General features: G+C 44.5%; 1 protein-coding gene across 1 annotated transcript; it reads right to left on the bottom strand.

The window, feature by feature from the left end:
- Positions 1 to 1,167: 1,167 nt before the first annotated feature.
- Positions 1,168 to 19,272, bottom strand: LOC147897023 (iron-sulfur assembly protein IscA-like 1, mitochondrial). Its single transcript, XM_087381526.1, has 3 exons — positions 18,817 to 19,272; positions 1,741 to 1,858; positions 1,168 to 1,598 (listed from the first exon to the last, which is right to left on the bottom strand). Exons 1-3 carry the CDS (start codon positions 19,001 to 19,003, stop codon positions 1,529 to 1,531), a joined length of 375 nt encoding a protein of 124 aa, XP_087237652.1. The 5' UTR covers positions 19,004 to 19,272; the 3' UTR covers positions 1,168 to 1,528.
- Positions 19,273 to 22,612: the final 3,340 nt, after the last annotated feature.

Below are 22,612 nucleotides of genomic sequence, written 5' to 3'. Positions count from 1 at the left end.
CACAGATTGGGTCAATCCAATCTTTGTACTTGGTCGATTGAACCCTAATTAAGGTTGATCCAAAACTAGATGTCATTTGACTTGTAAAAGGCCACATTTGGTGCACTGTCAAGAAGTTCAACTTGTAGCGTTCTTGCACCTCTAGGAGCACTCAACAAGGTAGATCTACGAGTGCTACTAAGGTGTAAAGAAGAGTGAAAAGCTAAACTCAACCTCAGTGCCATTGAAGCATTTGGAGGCACATAGTGAACAAGAAGAGTTTCTACAACAAAGGATACAACACGTAGAGCTGTTTGTGGTGCCATAACACAATGACATTGTGCTCAATACTTTGTCCTTAGGTTGTACATCTAAGTATATCCTCTTCTAAACTTTAAGTGTCTATGTTGCTTGCATGCACGAGAATTGAGCCTGATTTTGGCATTGTGTGATTCATGGGCAATATTATTCCGTCTACGAAAGTGTTGGATAGAGCACACCACCTCCACCTCTTCTAAAATTTTCAACATTAGATTCAAATCCTTTATTTTACATCAACAAGAAGTGAATGGTTTTATTCTAAAGCATACTTTGATCTTTCCAACAAATTAAACCATTTAAGAACAGTTTGAAGCTTGCTACTAATTTAAAATGTGTTCACTAAGCTTGTTCACAAGAGCATCATAAAATGCACATGAGCACTCAAGACACTTTTTAAAATGGGGATTACCTTATTGGAAGAAGGCAAAGCATGAGATAAGAAATGTCATACGTCTTCATACAACATCATGAATCACATGGAATTTCTATAACATCATGCGACAAGCGCATGCCACTGCACTGAAGTATCATGATAAACCTAGTGCACTGCAACCTCTATCAAGATTTTACACTTACTAAGACAAAAAGAAAAGGGAATTGTATTCGCTTCCAATTGAAATCCCTATAGCAATTCCATTGTCATGCATAAAGAGGCACTTGTTATATCATGTATTGAAGATGTCATACCACCAAAGCCAGGTCACATTTAAGTATGTGGTTAAAAAGTCCCACGGGACTTTTCCGATTGCCCTACGAAGACCCATCACACCTAGTAGCTAAACAACATCGAACATTTAGATGGTCGAAATATCCACAAACAGGTGAGAAGTTAGCAATCTAAAGATTACAAATAATTACAGCAGACAATTCCATAGTTCTATTGAAATAAAAGCCAACACGGAAGACCCTTTGGGCAGTAATCACTGTAGCAAAAGTTCCGAGGGGCCCACACGTGAGGCCAAAATTCTATAATATTTGTTACAACTTCAGCGTTACAAATTCTATCATATGCATTACTCACAATCTGCTAAATGGAGTTCCATTGGAACAAGACATCCAAATATCCCACTTAGCAGCACAATATAATGCGATCCCTGCCATAGTTCGAACCACCCAAAGAGTTACACAATAAACTCTAGCTCATCCATGTCTCACTGTGTACTTTGAGTAGCATTGGGCATAGTACATCAAGGGGGTTGGTAACACTTCATTATGAATATTCTTAAACTCAAGTCATAAAAGATTCCCCACATCCACATTGACCTTTGGAATTTGGATTGATGAAAACAAATTCTGACCTGTGAAAAAACACATGAAACTGTCACCAAAATAAACACTAACTCCACTTCCCTTGAACTGTCTTCTTTCATTATAAGAAACATAATCAATACCACAAATCCATTAACACTTTCCAGGAAAAAGCAGAGAAAGTCCACTTACTTGAGCCTGTCTTCATGAAAGTCCATCTTTGTTCCAATCACATGCATTAAAGCCCTTGGATCAATTAGCACTTTGACACCCTTGTCCTCAACCAGCTCATCAAACTTGCCTTGCTCTTCTGCAACCAACTAATAAAGATAAGCATAAAACTGGCATGCATCAGATTATCTACCTGCAAAGTCCTCAGAATAACCAAAAAAGGCAGCTAGCATGTTAGCTGTGGTATATTTCAAAGACATGCACCCTGGTATGTTTTGAATTCTACCAACTGAATAATATAAGAAAACAAACATGCGAAACGAACAAAAGAAAGGAGAAGCGATAATGAAACAGGAAGAAGGAAGAAGGATCTGAGATTTTTGATTGACTGCCATGGACAGCACGTGCCCTTGTCTTTGAAGAGATCCACTCTTTAGGGCAGATCTCTCCTGTAAGGGACAACCATGGTGTTGGCCATCCCTTGGGCCACACATAGGACCTGACACGTGGCAGGATTGCAGCCAGGGAATAGCCTCGATGGAGAGGCGTGTAAGGCTGTGCACACGCCTGCATATACACAGGCAGAAGGCCTGTTTATTGGCAGAAATGGAGCAGGCCTGAGTGGTTTTATAGGCCCCCACAGCCTACCCAGGTCAGCCAGTCCACAGACTGGGTCGGCCAGTACAGCAGGCCAGTCGACCTGTTACAGACTGGGTCGGGCAGTCTGTGGGGGCATTTCAACCCGTATAAAAGGGCCCCCTTGGGGGCACAGGCTGCAGATCTGGCCTCCAAAAGTGCACAAAGGCATTGGAGAAGGCACAGAAAGGCAGCAGCATACCGGACGTAGATCCAGCCCTCAGAAGGGCACCAAGGCACTAGAGAAGGTGGAGACTACAGCAGCAGCAAGGTGCAACAGAGGCACCAGCAGCAGACCCTGGTACTTGTGAAGAGCTCAGGTGGTAAGCAGATCACAGCATTGCATATGGGAAACCGATGGAGGGTTTTGGGCTCCTCCCATAGTCAATGAAGACCTTCATTAAGAGGCGCACCACAGGAGGAATGAGCAGCATACTAGAGCAACAGTTTATGGCGTCTGCTCCAGCACTAGAGGACAGCACTCTGCTGCCCATAAGTGTGGTTTGTGAGTGCACATTTTGTAATTATTTTGGGGACCTCTCGTTGGACACTCTTATTCAGCTATTGGTACTCGTATCTTGCTGTCTATTTCAGATCTGAGCGTGGTTTCGTTTCTATGTGTGTGTGCACATCCCGAGAGGGATTTAGAGTTCTCAGGTGTGACCTTGTGGAAGTACATTTTCCTAGATGAATCCAAGAGCATTCCCAAACTTATCCTCTAAAAGCACAACATAGTGCAGTTTCAATCTAACGATAGTCACTCATAAGATTGAAAACCATAAACTCCATCACGCATAGCAGGGACTAGCTACTATGACATCCCCACTGACATATTCAGATATTTTCTGGCATGCCGGGCCAGGGTAGGGAAGACTAGATAGAGGGGAGGGAGAACAAAGCATTGAACAACCAAATGTTTCCAAATGTCATGTGTTGAGTAGTTGACCACCACCAGCTATAGCATCCTGGTGCACATCTGGCACTTGTTTCCCATCACCATTTGCAAGAGCTTTTGTTCCAGTACCTGCTACAACTTGAAGCCTTCTTCAATAGTGAGTGTTAATGTTACTGAATCAACTCCCTTGTACTTACCAGGGTTTCGTCCCAACTGCTTATCCTTGGTGAGAGCAGTAAACCACTAATCTTCTAGAAAGTGGTTCCTTATTGCATCAAGAGGAAATGAGGCAGAGATTGTACTAAGGGGGGGGATGAAGCTGCATTGGTGGCCCAAGGGAAGGGAAAATTCTCAAAGAACAAGACCAAAGGTGGAGTGCCAACAAGAGGTTCCACTTCAAAGATCAGTCAAACGAAGGATAAGAAGCAAGTGAAGTGCTTCTACTATCAGAAGCAAACAGACAACACCAAGAAGACAAAATGTCACCAAGAACGAGTTACTCTTCGCAGAGGTCTCTGAGGTGACACTTGTATCTACCTTGGAGGATCAATGGTACGTCTACATGGAGGTTACTCGCCACATGACCAAACACAGAGTGGTTCTCGCAAGTTAAACCTGTATCTTGTGAAGTTTTGTATGTGCCAAATAAGGTGGATTTTGATAGCATATACCTAGATGAATCCAAGAACATTCCCAAACTCACCCTCTAAAAACACAACATAGTGCAGTTTCAATCTCACAATAGTCACTCATAAGATTGAAAACCATAACTCCATCACGCATACCAGGGACTAGCTACTATGACATCCCCACTGACGTCATCAGCGCCCAACAGTGGGTGTAGACCATAGTATAAAAGTATGCTCTCACACATACAAATCCACACACCCACACATACTTGAGCATCCATTTATACGAGTCTTTGTACTGAGTTTCTGTCGGCACTCCGGAGGTGAAGGGCAAACTCAGCAATGACGAAGGCTAGCACTAAAGGAGAGGAAGAGCAATGACAGTGTGGCTGGAGACATTAACTTCCACAAAGCCAGAAACTGAGCACCACACCCTTAGAGTCTGACTTGTGTGAACACGTCCATAAATCCTTAGGTGGCTATCTGTATTTCTTACATTCATAAACAACAATAGCTGGAATGTGTGGATGTATTTCCTAAAGGAGAAGTCAAATGCCTTTGGAAAGTTCAAACGATGGCTAGCATAGGTGGAGCATGATAGTGGGCACCAATTGAAGACCCTTTGCATCCACAGAGATGAAGAATATGTTGGCAAGGATTTTATGGCGTTCAAACCTAACAAGAATTTACTAAGCTGAGGCTGTTTGGACCGCGGTCCACATAACGAAGACCAAAGCACTCGATGGCAAAGGAGGCTTATTCAAGTAAAAAGCCTTCTATTAAGCACTTTCATGTCTAAAGCCCATGTTCATATCCCAAATCAGAAGATTAAGAAGCTAGATAGAATGTATCTTCATCAAGAATAGCATGAATACCAAGGGATATAAACCATATGATCCAACTATGAAGAAGGCTAATTGTGAGCAAAGACGTCGTCTTCAATGAGGAAGGGTGTATGAACACCTAATGGTGCGCAAGGGTGTCCAAACGCCTCTCTATACATACCAAGGGGGACGCACAGAATGATGATACTCCAGTTTTTTCTGCCTCCCTCCAGGACTTTGCCCAAATGTTGTATCCAGACGGTGCAGGAATCAAAAGTCAGACACATTCTCGAATCAAGTGATCGTTGTAAGAGGCATTCTCAGTGCATCCAAAATCCAGTCCAAGCACATGTTGAATACATAGCTCTGATATCACATGATCCGGAACATGGTACGTTTTAAGGAGGCTGCCAAGCATCCAGAGTGGATGGCAGCCATGGAGCCAAGATTTGATTCCATTCAAAGAGATTAAACTTGGGACCTTGTTGCACAACCACCAAAGGGGAAGGTCATAGCTACCAAGTGGATCTATAAGACCAAGTATAAGTAGAACGGAACTCTAGACAAGCACGAGGCCAAGTGCTCAAGCTGAGGGGGCTGGACTATGATGAGACTTTTCTCCTACAGCCTACATGACAATCATTCAGACCGTTCGCTTTGGCAGCCCATCATGGATGGCCACTATTGCAAATGGAAGTGAAGTCAATGGGGAGATACATCAGGAGGTATATGTTGATAAACCTCCAGACTTTGAGGTTAAGGGGAACCAATAAGTTAAAGAACACGTTGTATGGGCTGTATTGTGTCAGAGATGCAACTGGGAGTCCTTCCCAAAGGAGGCTGCACAATGGGCCAAGGTTCCACGTGAGATGGTCCACTCCAACATGTGGAAAGATGTCCACGGCGTCATTCTCTACAGCCAGGTAGTATCTTAGCTTCATTGATGATTTCAGTAGCAAGATGATCTCGAACTACTGCATTGCTAAGAATCTCAAGCCCTCACCAAGTTTTAAAAGTGCAAGGCCCCCGTTGAGAAGGAGTCGGAAAAGAAGATCGCAGGGATCAAAAGACAACTAATTATTGCACACACATCCTAGTAGAATGGAGTAGCAGAAAGAAAGAACCAGACAATCTCTGAAATGGGGCTGTGTATGCTGAGGGGGAGGAAGCTTCCTAGATCTTTTTGGAGTGAACAACAGTTCATATAGCTTTTCACATCTTGAACAAAGCGATGGAAGGAAAAACTCCATATGATGCTTACTTTGGTAAGAAGCCCATTATTTCTCATTTGAACGTTTTCGGATCTCATGATTATGTGCATGTAAACAAGGCAGATAGAAAGTTGGATCCCAAGAGCAAGAGGTATATCTTTGTTGGGCATATTGAGGAATCCATGACATGGGCAATGTTAAATAGGATCATCAAGACAATTCAAAGTCTGGATGCTTTGTATGCTTGGAGAAAGGAGGAGTTGTGGGCATTTGTTGCAACCTCTCGGTGGAAAGAATATTTGGAGGCTGCAACCTGCACTTGGATCCAGAGTTTCAAGGGAAAGGGCAAGAAACAGATACAGAGGAGGTGCATAATGGGAGATGGTATTGAGACGACTTGTCTCAAATGCAGATGATAGGAGGCGAGTGTGGGAGGAGCATCATATTACAGGCAAAGAAAAGAATTGTTTGGCTCAGGATGCTTAAAATGACAGGTTTAGGATTTCCTCCGTTTGTTGGTGGGAAGGACTATGGCGCACATGCTCCATTGTTGCAGCGTTTGGCCATTCGCATACTCAACCAGGGTGCTAGCTCTTCGAATGTTGAGCGCTTGTGGAGCAATTTTGGAAGCATTACATCTAAAAAGAGGAACAAGATTGGGGTTCAAAGGCAAGACCTTGTATTAGTTAATGCAAACTTGTGTTTGCCTGACAAGTTGGGGGCAGAGTACACTCTTGAACCATATATTGGATTTCGACCTGACAAGGACTCAGACAGTGATGAAGCAAAGGATGAGGCCCAAGACCACGTGTTAGAAACCACGAGGTAGAATCACTCAAACTCACATGCAGCGAAATAGGATCAGCTCTATGCAAACACCAATTGATGCAACTCACTAATGAAGGCCTAGCACACAAGTGTAGACAGCATATACGCGAGAGAGAGAGAGAGAGAGAGAGAGAGAGAGAGAGAGAGAGAGCTCTGATTGTTTTCTCCACCAAACAGTGGGCAAAACAAGCTCAAGAGTGAGCATCAAACACCAGCAAAGGGGCTGGACAAAAGACTGAGAACTCTCCTGGAAAATTACTCTTGCTCCGCACTGCCCGGAAGGCTTCAGCAGCTGATGCAAGATGTGGTAGAGGAGAGGGGTTTATATAGGGGCTGGCTGCCCCCTTTGGTCTGACCGACCTGCTGGTCGGTTCCCACAGACTGGGCCGACCAGTGGTTGGCTGCTGGCCGACCCCCAGGGGCAGGCCTACATACGGTGTTGAAAATGGGGAGAAGGTGAGAGACACATGATTGGAGACGAGCTGAGGCACGAACTGATGTGGATTGATTGATGGGGTTAAAACACAGCAAGTACATAGCCTCTTTTATAGGCTGGGCAAGCCTTATCTTCTCACACAGACACCTCATAGATGAGGTCACACACAAGAGAATCTAGATCCTATAATCTAGGTGAGGAATCACATCTACCACATGAGGTGGCACAAGTGGCCTGAAGACTCTTCACACACACACAACTATAGGACACTCCTAGGACTCTAGGACCACACACACTAGGACCACACACACTAGGACTCCGATTTCAACAAACCCCCCTTCGGAGCTAGGGTGAGAGACTATGACATCATCCAAACTGTGCATCCCAGGCAATCTCAGAGGCTAACAGCTGAGCATAATTCAGAGGTTGAACCAAGCACTCTCATGGCTTAGGTGTCAACGTGATCAGAGACTCAAATCTGAGCATGGATGCATGACCAACTCATAGGTCTAGGGAGTACACCAACATCCTGGAACTCGGCCAGGCCTGATAAAGGAAAGACATAACAACCCCCCCTGTCTCCTAACTGGGTACATGGAAATAAGTGGAGCCTTTTATAGGACAAGGCACACAAAATGACAAATTATCACATCATTTTAGGGGGACTACCCAAGGCAGAGTATCTAACACACGACTTCTAGAAAGCCCACTCTTCATCTATCACCTCATGGAGGGATAGACCAGAAATAGCAGCAGTGCAGGCTTGTTCCTCAGGTCCAATAGTGTAGCTTCATCGTCTTCGTCCTCACTCTGCTCCGCAACCAGATTGGCATGTTCTTTGGCTTGTACCTTTGCCATTTTCTTGAAGCAACGATCCTCTGGATGGCCAAGTTTCTGACAGTAATTACATTTAAAAGGTTTTCCGTTCTTCTTGGGCTTATTCTTGAGAAAGAATGCTTTGCCAGATTCGAAGGAAGATTCTGCTTTCTCTGTAAGCCTACGGTCCTCATCAATGAGATGCGCTACCATATCCTTAAAGCTCATATTGCGGCTGACTCTTAGGACAGTAAGGATCTCATTGTACTTGGAAATGTCTTCAATACTGGAGAGAAGTACAGCAACTTGATCATCATCTTCAACAATGGCTCGGATGGCAGATAATTGTTGGAGAATTGACCCAAGATTGCTCAAGTGTTCATTGAGGGTTTCAGTTTCCTTCATCTTGAGCTTGAAGAGTTTTTGTTTGAGAAATACTTTGGAATTATTGATCTTATTTCCAAACAAATTCTCTAACTTTTCCCAAACGTCGTTTGCTGTCTTATCAAAATCCACATGGTGGATAAGGTTGTCATCTAAAGCTAGGCCAATGATAGCCATTGCTTTATCATTTTGGTTCTCCCACCAACTGATTCTAGCATCATCTCCTTGCGGTTTTGGCTCCTTGCCATTGGTGATATTCCATATGCCTTCTCGCATAAGAAGAAGCCGAAGTTTTGTCTACCAAGTTGGGAAATTGCTCCCTGAGAATTTCTCGATGAACGAGGAGTTTTTTATGCTATCCATTGGTGGGAAGGTCTTAGCTGTTATTACAGCCAGTGTCTAAATCCCTTGTCTAAATCCCTTACAATGTTTACTCAAATTTCAAGAAAGGCCCAAATTTTACATGGTAGAAGCTTCAATTATGCCAAAGGAAGACATAGGACAGAAGAGCCCTAAATTTTTGGGTTAGGGTTGTACGGAAGATTGTATGCTGCAGGTACAGTCGTACGGCAGGCAAGCCGTACAGGTTGTACGATCTTCTTGTAGGTCGATGAAGGGGCTTCTGGGCTGACTAAAGGATTGGCCGTTGGTGAGGCATTTGGAGCGGGGAGAGGAGAATCAGGGCAGTAGCATCCGAGTGGCGCAGATTTCGAGGCTGTTTGGTACGGGCCTGTTGTACGGCAAATCGTACGTCAGTACGGTAGATCGTACGGCAGTACGGCAGATTGTACAACAGCTGCAGAGGTCAGGTTGTACGGTGCAACAGTCCAGCCGTAGCACATGTCGATGTAGATCAGCTCCTTCATGCAATTGCGGGCATCTTCTCAGCCAGCAGCTCACCACGCTTCCGCTGGAAGTAGTGTAAACTGAAGGTCCGGAGTTCAAGGCACCATCAGCGTTGAGCAAGGGAGCAGTTGCGAGAGAGGCGAAAGGTAGCGGGCAGAATGGCGCAGTGTAGGAGATAGCGGGCAGAATGGCGCAGCGTAGAGCAGAAGCGGGAGCAGCAGCGTGGGCTAATAGAAGAGCGAACAGAGGCGGTAGCAGAGTGGCACAGCAAAGTGGAGACATGGCAGCGAAGGATGGGCAGGATGCTTCAGCATGGCTCTGATACCAACTGTTGAAAATGGGGAGAAGGTGAGAGACACATGATTGGAGACGAGCTGAGGCACGAACTGATGTGGATTGATTGATGGGGTTAAAACACAGCAAGTACATCATGATTCCTTCTCTAACTTGGCCTTCCATTCTTTGTATTTGTCAAAAGCTTGTGACTTCTTGGTCAGGTAGTACACTCAGGTCATCCTGCTGTAGTCATCTGTTAATATAAAAGAATATATGGACCTTGCAAAAGAATTAGTAGACATGGGACCACAAATGTTGGAACAAATTTCATGAAAAAAAAAAATGTCTAAACAAACCAACTTCTAGCCCTCGATGAGGCCTCCTATGAGAATCCCTCCCTATGTTGCTTGCCCTCCAAGCAAGCCTAGCAACCACCATCGGGTCGTGCAATTCACGAATCACGGAAGTCCATCCACCATGTTCGCCTTCTACATCTCTGAAACGGTTCTCTTCAACTCCTTGAGCCACAGTAGCGCCGGTCTGTTTGGATTTTACAACAACTCCCTTGTCATCGAATATCACCGTCATTTACTGGTCTTCCACGTTTGACTTACAGAAAGCAAGTTCTTGCGAAGCTTCGGAACATAGAGAACACCAGAGATTACCTCAACGAACATAGAGAACACCAGAGATTACCTCAACGACTCCTAACTTGGTGCAAAATGCTATGCTACCAATACCTTCGACAAGACATATCCCATTGTTTTCCACCATCACTTTAGAGTTGGGATGTGTACCTTCCATAGTTCATGGTTGTAAGACACGTTAAGACACAACACGTTAGACACGCTTCAGAGACGAGTGTCTAAAGTGTCTTAAAAATAAGACACGTAAGACACGTCATTGTAATAATAAATATTTAATTAATATATGTATAAGAATACAATTGTACAACTTAATATATGTATAAGAATACAACTTGCTAGCATAGCTAGCAGCTAGATTCTAAAAGTACAATAAGTTACACTTAAACAAAGCACTTGTACAATGTACTCAAGACTTCAAAAGTAAAGTTTAGACTCACTACCCAAGAGCTTGCAAGTCACGACACAACTTTAAAGGTTTAAACTGACAATTGAATCTTGATTTTTTTTAATCTAAAACACCTTAGCAAGAGCCTAGAGGGCTACATAGATTATATACCAATCATCATATATCAATAAACATAAATATCATGACAACAGTCAGTCAATCACATGTGACATGAATGAAATCCACATCTCGATACAAATCTGAATCTGTGAGGTCACTACCACTACTGGATCCAAAGTCACACCATCAATGATAGCATGGTTAAGTCAAACTCAATGTTTGTTGTTACACCCCACTCAAAAAAAAAAAAAAAAAAAAAAAAGAGTGTCTAAAGGTGTCTTAAGGTAAGACACGTGTCTTAAGTGTCGTATCATAAGACACGAGTGTCTTAACAACCATGCCATGGTTTTGAACCATTCCTTCTTGTTTTGATGCCCCACTGTCCACATACCAACCGTCCATGTCTTCGCTCACTCCATGAGCTGAGCAATGCTCAATAGGTAGCAACGTTTGCTAAGTCGAACTTCAACTCCTCCTTGGGCTTGGACTCCCTCTTCCACTTCAGATTTTCCTTCTTGCGACAATCTTTAGCATAATGGCCAAGCTTCTCGCAATAGAAGAACTTGACTTTCTTCTTCTTCTTTGAATCTTTTGCTTTGCCTTTGGAATCCTTAGACTTTCCCTTGTCGGGTTTGTCTTACGCCCAAGAGTGCCATGTCATCTTCTTTGTTGAGCCACTTCTCCCAAGTCTCCTCCCGTAGAAATAAGGGTCCAAGCTCTTTGAACATAAGAGACTTGTCCTCTCTCGTGCTGTAACAGTGGTTACAAAACTCTTGAAGCTTTGTGAGCAGCAATGCTAGCTGAGTGAGTCACACTTCTAACCAACCGTAGCATTTTTGTCAGGTGGTCATTTACCATATCTCCCTCATCCATGCTCATGTTGAAGAGTTCATGATTGAGAGAGAGAGAATACATGATGTGTTGTATGTCTCATACAAATCCTTCAGAGTGGACCACGCCCCACAGACATCTCTGCCATCTGGATGTGGAGAATATCCGAATCTACCGTCGTCCCTATGATCATTACAAGGGCCTGGGCATCTTTGTCCTCCCACGGTTCAAGCTCATCTGCATCCATAGGCATAGTGATCTTCCCTATCTTATCCTTGAAGTCCACTGGTTTTGGGGATCCACCCCATCGTGATCTTCCTTTCCGAGCCACTAGATGGCTCCGGATATTCGCTTTCCAGATCGGATATTTCGTCTCATTCAACTTCCCGGACTCTCCAAAGTTAGGGATGAAAGCAGGGGTAGTAGACGAGGAGGAAGGGAGCGCAGCGGCTGTAGAGGATGCCATCTCCTACTGCAACATTCACCAAAATTGCAAATAACCACTTGCTATAGACACAAAACTCTGCACAAACCTGAGTTGAATCAGGTTACCTTGTTGTAAAGGGACTCCTTCCTTCAGAGTGGAAACTAGAGCTGCAGTGTTCGCTATTATACCACGTTAGAAACCACGAGGTAGAATCACTCAACCTCGACGTGGCAGAATAGGATCAGAAACTCACTGATGAATGCCTAGCACACGAGTGTAGACAACATATTCAAGAGAGAGATAGAGAGAGACGTCACATCATATTCCTCCACCAAACGGTGGGCAAAACAAGCTCAAGAGTTCTCATGTGCACGGATTGGTATCTGACGTGTACTAGGTACACAGAACTAGCTCAGGTTAGCCTGGGGAGGCTTAGAGCTAGGCAGGCTTGATTCTCGGGTTGAGTGGCAAGGGTACGAACTATTTATAGGTCTTCGCTATTTTTGGCGCCGGGGCCCGAGTCTATAAAAGAGGCCCAGGGGGTTCAGTTCTCAGTGTGCAGTTGGGAGCAAGTCTCATTCCCAGGTGCAAGGTCTGATCCTGGATTGTGTCGCGGACGCGCGCCTGCATCTTAGCGTAGCCCAAGGCCCAGTGGCAGATCCAGGGCTTCACAGCGCCACCTGGTGGTATGGGACACCAGGCTGGTTGGGATCTGATTGGGAGTCCGTGCCAGTAGCTCAGCTCGTGGCTCGGGGGGACATCTACTGATTCGGGATCACATCCCGTAGATGTCACGGTTGGGTGGTGAGCAGCCTGCTCAGTTCTGATGTTGTGTGTGGTTATTTTGCAGATCAGGGGTTTCAGGAGTGCTGGGATGTGTCAGTTGGTATCAGAGCCAACTCCTGAGGTAGGAACTTCTGATGCGAGAAATTTGACGGATTTCTCTTCCAGGTATGCCCTAAAATTCGAGATTTCCTGCTGCGTTTTTGCTGTCTACCTGGGGTAGAAGGGGTGAAGAAATATCTGGGAAAGGAAGAAGAAGAGGAGTGAAATTGAATCGAAAATTCTGAAGGCTACAGAGAGAAGTCTGAGGGAGGAGAAGGAGAGCAGAAAGGAAGGAGAGAAGGGCAGGAAATTGACAGCCTGGGAGTAGAGTATGCGGGGAGTAGAAGAGGACGCAGTAGGCGAGGCTGTAGGGGCGGGACAGCCTGCGCAACAGGCTGCGAACAGCCTGCGCCTAGGGCTGCGTGCAGCCTGCGCAGGAGGAAGGGCAGGAGGAAGGTGCTTTTTTGCGAAAAAAGCACCCCTCCAAAGTTGGAGGGGCTCAGGTGCTTTTTTTGCAAAAGCACCCCTCCAAAGTTGGAGGGGCTCAGGTGCTTTTTTCGCAAAAGCACCCCTCCAAAGCTGGAGGGGCTCAGCCTTCTTTGGAAGCCTAGCTTCCAAATTAGGCCGCCCTGCACCCTATATAGGTGGGGGCTGGGTGCTAGGCAACCCACAAGCAGCCCCAGATTTGAGATCTTACCTCGAGATCTGTGCCAGCCTGCCTCGCCTTCAGCCTGCGCCCAGTTTCGACAGCTTCTCTGCTGCAGCCCTTGCCTGCGTCAGCCCTGCACAGCTCCCAAAGTTCGGTACCAGTCCGTACAGACACAGCGCCAGCCGTACAGCCTGTACGGACCGTTTCGCTTGCTTCTGTACCTGCAGCTGCTCCGTACAGCAGCTGCGCCTGCACCTGCAGCCACCGTACGGACTGCGTCAGCAGCCGTACAGGCCACGTCAGCAGTCCGTACAGCCTCTATCGTTGACTGCGCATCCGGTTGCAGATTCGGGGAGGCACCAGGGCTCGTGGTCTTCCAGATTTCAGCATCCTTTCTGTCAGATTTATCTGGGACGGTTTTCTTCTACTCCATCTCCCTCCGTGCTCCGTTTCAGTTATTTATTTCTCTCAGCCTGTAATCGAGTTAGTATTCAGCCATGTCTGATGCTCCGAATCCCGAGTTCACTATGGGAGAGCAGGAATTAGATTACACTCCAGTGGGAGAGGATGATCAGGGTCTCTATGAGACCTGATCACTAAGAAAGCCTTTAGTGAGTTCACGACTGCTCTAGATGGTAAATTTGAGCAGGTCAACGCTAATCAATCGGGGTTGACACAGCAACTCCAAGGGATACAAGCTACTTTGACTCTTCTGGCTAGCACGGTTCAGGCACTCACGCATGTGGATGCCATGGCCTCCGTGCTAGGCCCGAATATCACTCCGGATCCCTTTCCAGGTGACCAGAAATCAAGAACAAAGGAGGTGGTTCACACTTGGTTGCACAAGTGGCAAGTTCACTTCCAATTTCACCCCTATCCAGACGAGAAAAAGATTCAGCTAGCAGCAGGGTTTATGTCAGGTAAAGCCTTGCTTTGGTGGAAAGAACTCCAGCCTAAGCCTGACACTTGGACAGAATTTGAGGGTATCTTCAGGAAGGAGTTCCTGAAGAAGGAAGATGACTACGATATCGTCGGCAAGCTCAAAGCCCTCGATATGTCAAAATTGAACTTAACTTTTGAAGTCTATCTTCAGAGATTTAGGGATCTGCAAACCAGGGCCACCAAAATGGATCCTGTAACCTTGTTAGGTTTTTTCGTGGATGGTTTGCCAGACTCCTATAAGTTACAGATTAAAAATAACAAGTGCACAACATTGCAGGAGGCCATGACATATGCGCGCATATATGATGATACCATGGCCGGAACCAAGGCAACCACAGTTACCGAGACCAGCGGAAAGAACAAACGCAAGTTCTTTCAGCATGCGACTGGTATTGGGGAGACGAAGTCTACGGACAACGCCTCCAGGAAAAGCTTAACTCCTGCGAAGAATGGTAAGGCCCGTTTCCTTCGCACTCTCAGGCTCAAGAAAGAGGGCCGGTGTTTTTATTGCGAGGAGCGGGGCCACACGAAGAATGAGTGTCCTAAGCGGAAGAACCAGAGATTGGTGCTAGGACCGAAGCTCCAGGCAGGTCCGCGTACCGCAGCCAAGGGAGCCAACCACGTTACGATGACAGGTATTTCAGTGAATGTCATTACCTGCCCCCTTTCTTGTAATTGTACCTTTAATACTTCATTGTTTGGTTCCCATGATCTTTTCCGAGTTTACGGAGAAGTTAGGGACCAACAGGTTCACATTCTCTTTGATCCGGGCAGCTCTCACAATTTTGTTAATTACAAATTTGTGCAGAAGATGGGGCTGTCCACAGTACCTAGCGACCACACCTACGAGGTGCAGCTTCCAGCCGGGAAGCAGTTTTGGGATCGCAAGGTTGAAGCGCTTCCCATCCGGATTCAAGCCTACACGGGAGCTCTCACATGTTATGTTATGCATCTAGAGCATGTAGACTTGCTGATCGGGATAGAGTGGTTTAAAACCCACAATATCCAGATCGGATGGACGGAGCATACGCTTTCTTTTGAAGACAAAGGCACCCAATTTTGTATTCAGTGTGATAAGATTATCCCTTCTCAGGGCCCTCTTGTATCTGCGATGCAGCTTCGGAATATATTGAACACTTCTCATTATGATGTCTATCAGTGTGTTTTGATTCCACTTTCTTCATTTATTGTTTCAGTAATTAACAAAAATGAATTAAATGTGTTTGAACACCGAGAATTGAGAACGTTGTTAGATAATTTTAAGGACGTATTCCCAGCTCAACTGCCGAAAGGGTTACCTCCAGAAAGGGCAGTAGATCATCGCATAGACTTAGTCCCAGGGGCTCAACCTATCAGTGTACCACCGTATAGGATGAGCCAGGTAGAGGAGGATGAGTTAGCTATCCAGCTTCAGGATTACCTGAATATGGGCTATATCCGCCCAAGTAAATCTCCTTGGGGTGCACCTGTCCTCTTAAGAAAGAAGAAGGATTCTTCCTGGAGGATGTGTATAGATTATAAACGATTAAATAAAGTTACAATTAAGAACCGCTATCCTTTACCTCGTTCTGATGATTTGATAGACCGTTTGGCCGGAGCGAAGTATTTCACTAAGATTGATTTGCGTACGGGTTATCACCAAATCCGTATCTATGCTAAACACATAGATAGGACCGCATTCCGGACTAGGTATGGTCATTACGAGTTCCTCGTATTACCTTTTGGTTTGACCAATGCTCCTGCTACTTTTCAGCAGATGATGAACGATTTGTTCAGAGATTATCTGGGCAAATTTGTTGTAGTGTTCTTAGATGATATCTTGGTATATAGTAAAACGCTTGAGGATCATATAGGACACCTTCGGGTTGTCTTACTTGTTCTAAGACAGCATAAGCTTTATGCCAAGATGAGTAAATGTGACTTCTTTATGAAGGAGATCATTTACTTAGGACACAAGATTTCTTCTGAAGGTATTAGCATTGATCTGGATCGTATCCAGAAGGTTTTAGAATGGCCTATCCCTCAGACTGTGAAACAACTTCGCTCTTTCCTAGGATTTACGGTATTTCTTCGGAAGTCAGTCCGTGATTATTCACAAATCACGGTTCCCTTGACCAACATATTGAAAGGTCGTGGACGCAGGTCTACTCAACCGATCCCTTGGAATGATGCAATGAACAAGGCTTTTGAAACCTTGAAGTTATCTATCAAGGAAGCACCCGTTCTTGCATTACCCGATCCTACCCGGCCTTATGTTTTAGAGGCCGATGCGAGTGATTATGCGATTGGGGCAGCTCTATTCCAAGAGGGCAGACCTGTAGCTTTTGAGAGTAAGAAGCTAGACGACACCCAGTATCGTTGGCCCACACTGGAGAAGGAACTTTATGCGGTAGTGTATGCTCTCAAGGTTTGGAGACACTACTTGTATGGTTCAAAGTTCCTTGTATTGACTGATCACCAGTCAATCAAGTATGTGTGTGATGGATCAGAATTGAGAGGAAGGAAAGCTAGATGGGCAGAGCTAATGCAGGATTTTGATTTCGCAACGTCATTAAAAGAATTGGACCAGTTGCATATCGACTAGAATTGCCTCCTGATGTTAAAGTACATCCAGTCTTTCATGTCAGTAGACTGAAAGAAGTCTTGGGTGCAGAAGATCAACTTGTTTCTCCTCATGAGATTATAGAAGTTACAGATTTAACTTTTATTCCTCACGAACCTGAATCTATTCTTGAATTTCGTGAAAGACAGATTCGAAATCGTACTATCACGGAATACAAGATTAAGTGGAAGGATCCTGTTGAGGAGGATGCAACATGGGAGACATTACAAAACCTCCAAAGAACATTTCTAGATTTCTTAGCGAACTCAGGAGTGAGTTCTTAGAGGAGGGGGAGTATGTCATGTGCACGGATTGGTATCTGACGTGTACTAGGTACACAGAACTAGCTCAGGTTAGCCTGGGGAGGCTTAGAGCTAGGCAGGCTTGATTCTCGGGTTGAGTGGCAAGGGTACGAACTATTTATAGGTCTTCGCTATTTTTGGCGCCGGGGCCCGAGTCTATAAAAGAGGCCCAGGGGGTTCAGTTCTCAGTGTGCAGTTGGGAGCAAGTCTCATTCCCAGGTGCAAGGTCTGATCCTGGATTGTGTCGCGGACGCGCGCCTGCATCTTAGCGTAGCCCAAGGCCCAGTGGCAGATCCAGGGCTTCACAGCGCCACCTGGTGGTATGGGACACCAGGCTGGTTGGGATCTGATTGGGAGTCCGTGCCAGTAGCTCAGCTCGTGGCTCGAGGGGACATCTACTGATTCGGGATCACATCCCGTAGATGTCACGGTTGGGTGGTGAGCAGCCTGCTCAGTTCTGATGTTGTGTGTGGTTATTTTGCAGATCAGGGGTTTCAGGAGTGCTGGGATGTGTCAAGAGTAAGCACCAAACAACCAGCAAAGGGGCTGGACAAAAGACTGAGAACTCTCCGAGAAAACTCCTACTCCGCGATGCCTGTAAGGCTTCAGTGACTGATGCAAAATGTGGTAGAGGAGGGGGGCTGCTTACGTAGGGGCTGGCTCTCTTTGGTCTTGCAGACCTGCTGGTCAGTTCCACAGTCTGGACCAACCAGCCTGGTTGGCTGTTGGCCGAGAGGCCTATATATAGGCCCTGCCAGTGGGTCCCTCTCCCCTCACAGTCATACTATGTCCTCCTCATATGGGCGCTCACAAGAGGGACATTGACTTCCAACACCATGATGAGGCTCAAGAGGAGGAGGATGGAGAGGCCTTTGTCACTATGCCACCTTGAGACCATTAGGGCTCACTGTGTGACTCTCTCTTTTCCTATACTCTGGAATTAAATTTTCTTATTTTGTATTGAGGCCTTCATGCCCGAGACTGCAAGCCTAAGGCATGGCCTCCTTTTCTTGCCTTTTGCATATCATATGTTTTCTTATCTATGGCAGTATGCACATTGCAAACATCTTCATGAATGTACATTTCAATTTTATATGGATTTTGGTGTGTTTTTAAAAGTTCAAAGCTGAAATGGACATTTTAGAGCTGCTAAATGTGATTTTGTTTTCTTGTTTTGATATATTTCCATGTGATTTCATGATGTGTCATATGGCATGGCGTTCCCATTCCCCTTCTATGTTCCCTCATCCTAAAACGTTCCCATTTTGGCATCGGGACATTCCGGAACATTCCCATTCCCTGGTAACTATGGGTTAGTTCCCTTGTATGGGTTTTATTAGCCCTATAGAAGAACGGCTCGCCTTTTCAACTAGTCAAACAATAACTGATAAGACAACTCTAACTATGCTTTACAACATTGAAAAGACATGTCCACGCGTTTAGCCTTCTCATTCCTGTGATGTAACTATGTCAGAAGCCCGAGGTTGTATTGCTGGATCTTGATCCTCTGGAAATCTAGTTGTTAAGCCGTATCGCACAGCATCCAAACCGTCGTACAGGACATCCGTAAACAACAAATTACATACCTGCATAATTCAAGGTGTATGAAAGTCCATTGCATCCACGCGCTTTGACACCCAGTTTGAGGTAGGGTTTATTCCTTAGATTCAAAAGATCTCGAATCCTGTTCGCTGCTGCTTCTGTAAGAGCAAGGGCTTGACGTCGCGCAGCGGGCGCCGCCCTGGTGGCCTTAGACAAAACGGCCGCAGACATAATCAGGAAATGGTGCCCAATCAATGGGCGAACATTGAAATCCGAGAGGCAAGGATGCACAATCTTAGCAAACTATGGAAGGTTCACGATCATAGATGGAAGAATCAGGGCTCTCTTGGAACCGCTGTTAATCTCCGGCAAGATTTCTCGCTGAGACAGAAAGCCTGAAAGGCTGGATGGAAAACAGAAATCTGTGACGAGTTGTGATATGCTATACAAGAATTTCCGATGAGAAATGCTCAAGAATGGATGGATGGGGGAGGACGTTACTTTGCTGATAAGTCAAGAAATGATGGCATTGGTGGCAGTGGTGCTTCAGAAAAACAAGTTATACAATTTGCAAACCCCCTTGATTCTCTGCCCCCTGAATTTTCATTCCGTCCAGAGAGAAGTCTAGACAATATGCAGATCGAGTCTAGAAAAATTAAAGAAAGGAGTAAATATAGAGGGTGGACTACATATTATGAACAATACTTCCCATTTGGATCTAGCATAGAGTATCCTATCCCAGTTGAGAGGTGTTCAGAAGCTCCACCGCTATATGCATACCGGACTCTTTGTTGGGACTATGTAAAGAAGCTAGGTGTGGCTTTCTAGAGAAATCCAATGAACCCAACAACTGCAGCACATGTCATGCCGTTTTTAAATGATGGCAATCTAGCCCGGCCCTTGAAGAAGGAAGAAGTGCAATCCAACAAGCTTGAAACATATAACTATTGGATAATATCAGGATTGCATTCTATCACAACTGCTGCAAAGCTATACATCAAGGGGACATCTACACGGTTTTTTGAAACAAAGCACCTATATGCATTCAGAAATTCAAGAATTCTTGTCGATTGCCCTGCAGAAAAGTGCGTTGAACTATCATGGATGACAAATATGGAATCACACCAAGTAATGAAAAATGCCCCTTACCTTGAGCAGATCCCGCAACTAAGAGACCAATGGATAGCATTTGGGTCTCCATCAAAACCACAACAAGGCCTTCCAAAGAATAGTCCATTGTGACAACCATGGGAGGTAATGGTTCTTGGATATAATACCCATCTTCTTTCATCTTATTTGAATTCAATCTGAAGTAGAGATTTTGCCGTGTGGTCAAATATTCTTGTATGTTGCTTGTCTTAACACTAAGTTTTCCTTTTGCAAAGATTTGTGCAATATGTGGGTGAGAAATTGGCACAAAGGGATAGCCACATGGTGGTTAGCTTTAAGGGAATATTTGATGGGTGGATTGACATTATGAAAAGATATGCCAATCTTGAGCTCCCATCACAAGATGATGGCTTAGGAAAGAAGGGGAGACAACCCTCACCATCAATATTTTGTTGTTTAATGGATCTTATGGAAGATGAGATAAGATCATTGCAATATGAGATCAAGCAAGGAAGTATCTTACTTCTAATAAACAAATGGGACAGCAAGGATAAGCTTGATATGGACACAAAGGCCAGGTTGATGAAACTAGACCGGGTGCTTCAAGATGAGCTTATAGTCGTCTTCAATATTGTAATACCAGATGACTGAAGCTACACTGAAGCCTTGGGATCAACTGGTAAAGGATTCTGACATTGACAACAAGGTTTATTCCAAGTTTGTGGCCATTTGTAGCGAGTGGGTATGGAAGAAGCTCTCCCATGCTGATGCAGGTGTGTTGCCTAGCAGTGCTAGGGATATTGTTAATTTTGTGGTGGGAAGAAAGAACAATCCTCGGGATGATTTCTTGGATTTGAAATGGCAAGTGCATGTGGTTGGGGTGAAATTGGAAGCATTCGATTTGATTCACAGTGTGTATAAGGAACCTATGACCATAGGTGTAGCTGTGTTGGATGCAGCACACGGTGTGGATGGGATGATTTGGAATGCTTCTAAGTTTAAGATGGTGTTGAAGTCACTGCTTGATATGACAAGTGATCCAAAGCAATTCATGTGCTTGTCATTTGTGACAGACATACAAATGGTGGCATTGAAAGGTGCTCTTGAGGATGTCTCTGGAAAGTACACTATGTTGAGAGGGAGTATTGACTATCTTCCAAGCTCTAACACTTTTCTAGTAGTGCACATGATTCATATGTTGCATTGACACTTGTTAGCAAGGATAAGAGTTTTAGTTCCCTTGATCGTTATGTGAACCACCCCAATAAGCCAAATATTTCTGATTTTGAGGAAGTTGACGATGATGAAGGTCAAGATGAGGAATTAAGGGTTGCAAAAATGTTAATAAAGAAGAAAAGACGTGTGATCACCGATATAGTAGAGGCTTACACCGAGGAGCATGAAGTCATCTTTGACATATTTGCTAATGGTGAAGCTTCAGTTGTCGCAGTGACGATTAACAAAAAAACTATTGCAATTTTATGCAATCAAAGAGATCAGAGGAGCGTCGAAGCTTGTTGTTGGAGGTCACATGAAATTACACACCCAAAGCCTGATCCTGTTCATGGTCCAGTTGATATTCCTCCAAACCCAAGTTTGGCACCGATAGATGAAAAGGAATCGGAAGACAATTTTGCTTAGCTTATTATGAAAGAGATAGATAAAGGTGTTTGAAGATCAGTAGTGTCTTTACAACAAATGACATATTGGTGTTTTCTTGTGTTCTTAGATGACTTTAATCTTTTATAGTATCTGCATGGAAATTTGTCTACATGGCCAAAACTTTGTGCAATGTTTTTTATAGAGGTTTTTATGAAACAACATTTGACTTTCTCTCTCTCTCTCTCCCCTTCCTTCCTTCCCTCCCCCTCTCTCTCTTCCTACCTCTCTCTCCATCCTCTATCTCTATCCCAATCCCTCACATGATGGCATCAAAAAATCACAAAGACTAGATAAAGTTTGACCATTTGGTAAAATCTTTAGATGGGAAAGAAGTGAGGGCATGCTCTGGACACATACCCCAGGATGTTGAAAGTTTTCTATACAAAATGACATTCTTTTACAGTGATATCTAGTATTTTTCTATCTTTAATCTTTTATAGAACTGTCATGTTTTCTTAGCTATCTTGAGCCGATGGTTCAGAATAGAAGACTGATGCATATTTTCTAACATTCAGAGTGTTCCTAAACTTTTCTCTCTTTTCATATGCATATGCATTTGTGTATGCTTATGCTCATGCATGAGCATATGCTCATATGCTCATGCATAAGTATAAGCATATGCTTTCTCTCTTTTGCTTCTTTTCCCCTCTCTTTCTTCCTCTCGTTTCTTGTTTTCCCCTCTCTCTTTTCCTTCTCTTTTCCCCTCTTCCTTCTCTTCTTTTTCCCTCTCTTTTCCCCTCTCTCACTTCCTCTTTTCTCTCTTTTCATATGCATATGCATTTGCATTTTCTTATGCTCATATGCTTATGCATGAGCATATGCTCATATGCTCATGCATAAGCATAAGCATATGGTTTCTCTCTTTTTTTTCTTTCCCCCTCTCTTTTTTCCTCTCGTTTCTTCTTTTCCCCTCTCTTTTCCTTCTCTTTTCCCCTCTTCTTGCTCTTCTTTTTCCCTCTCTTTTCCCCTCTCTCACTTCCTCTTTTCTCTCTTTTCATATTCATATGAATTTGTGTATGCGTATGCTTTGTCCTTTCAAAACTGGCTTTTCATATTTGTCTTAAGTAA

Source organism: Dipteris shenzhenensis, chromosome 11 (genome assembly GCF_047967505.1).
Source record: "Dipteris shenzhenensis isolate YYH24624 ecotype China chromosome 11, Dip_SZ_1.0, whole genome shotgun sequence".
Taxonomy (NCBI): Eukaryota; Viridiplantae; Streptophyta; class Polypodiopsida; order Gleicheniales; family Dipteridaceae; genus Dipteris; species Dipteris shenzhenensis.
This window is presented reverse-complemented; position numbering and strand designations above follow the sequence as displayed.

Coding starts and splice junctions, on each gene's coding strand:
- LOC147897023 (XM_087381526.1), bottom strand. CDS start 19,003: ATGTCTGCGGCCGTTTTGTCTAAGGCCACCAGGGCGGCGCCCGCTGCG. Junction 1,859..18,816: donor ATACACCTTGAATTATGCAG/GTATGTAATTTG, acceptor AGTTGGTTGCAG/AAGAGCAAGGCAAGTTTGAT. Junction 1,599..1,740: donor TTTCATGAAGACAGGCTCAA/GTAAGTGGACTT, acceptor GTTTTTTCACAG/GTCAGAATTTGTTTTCATCA.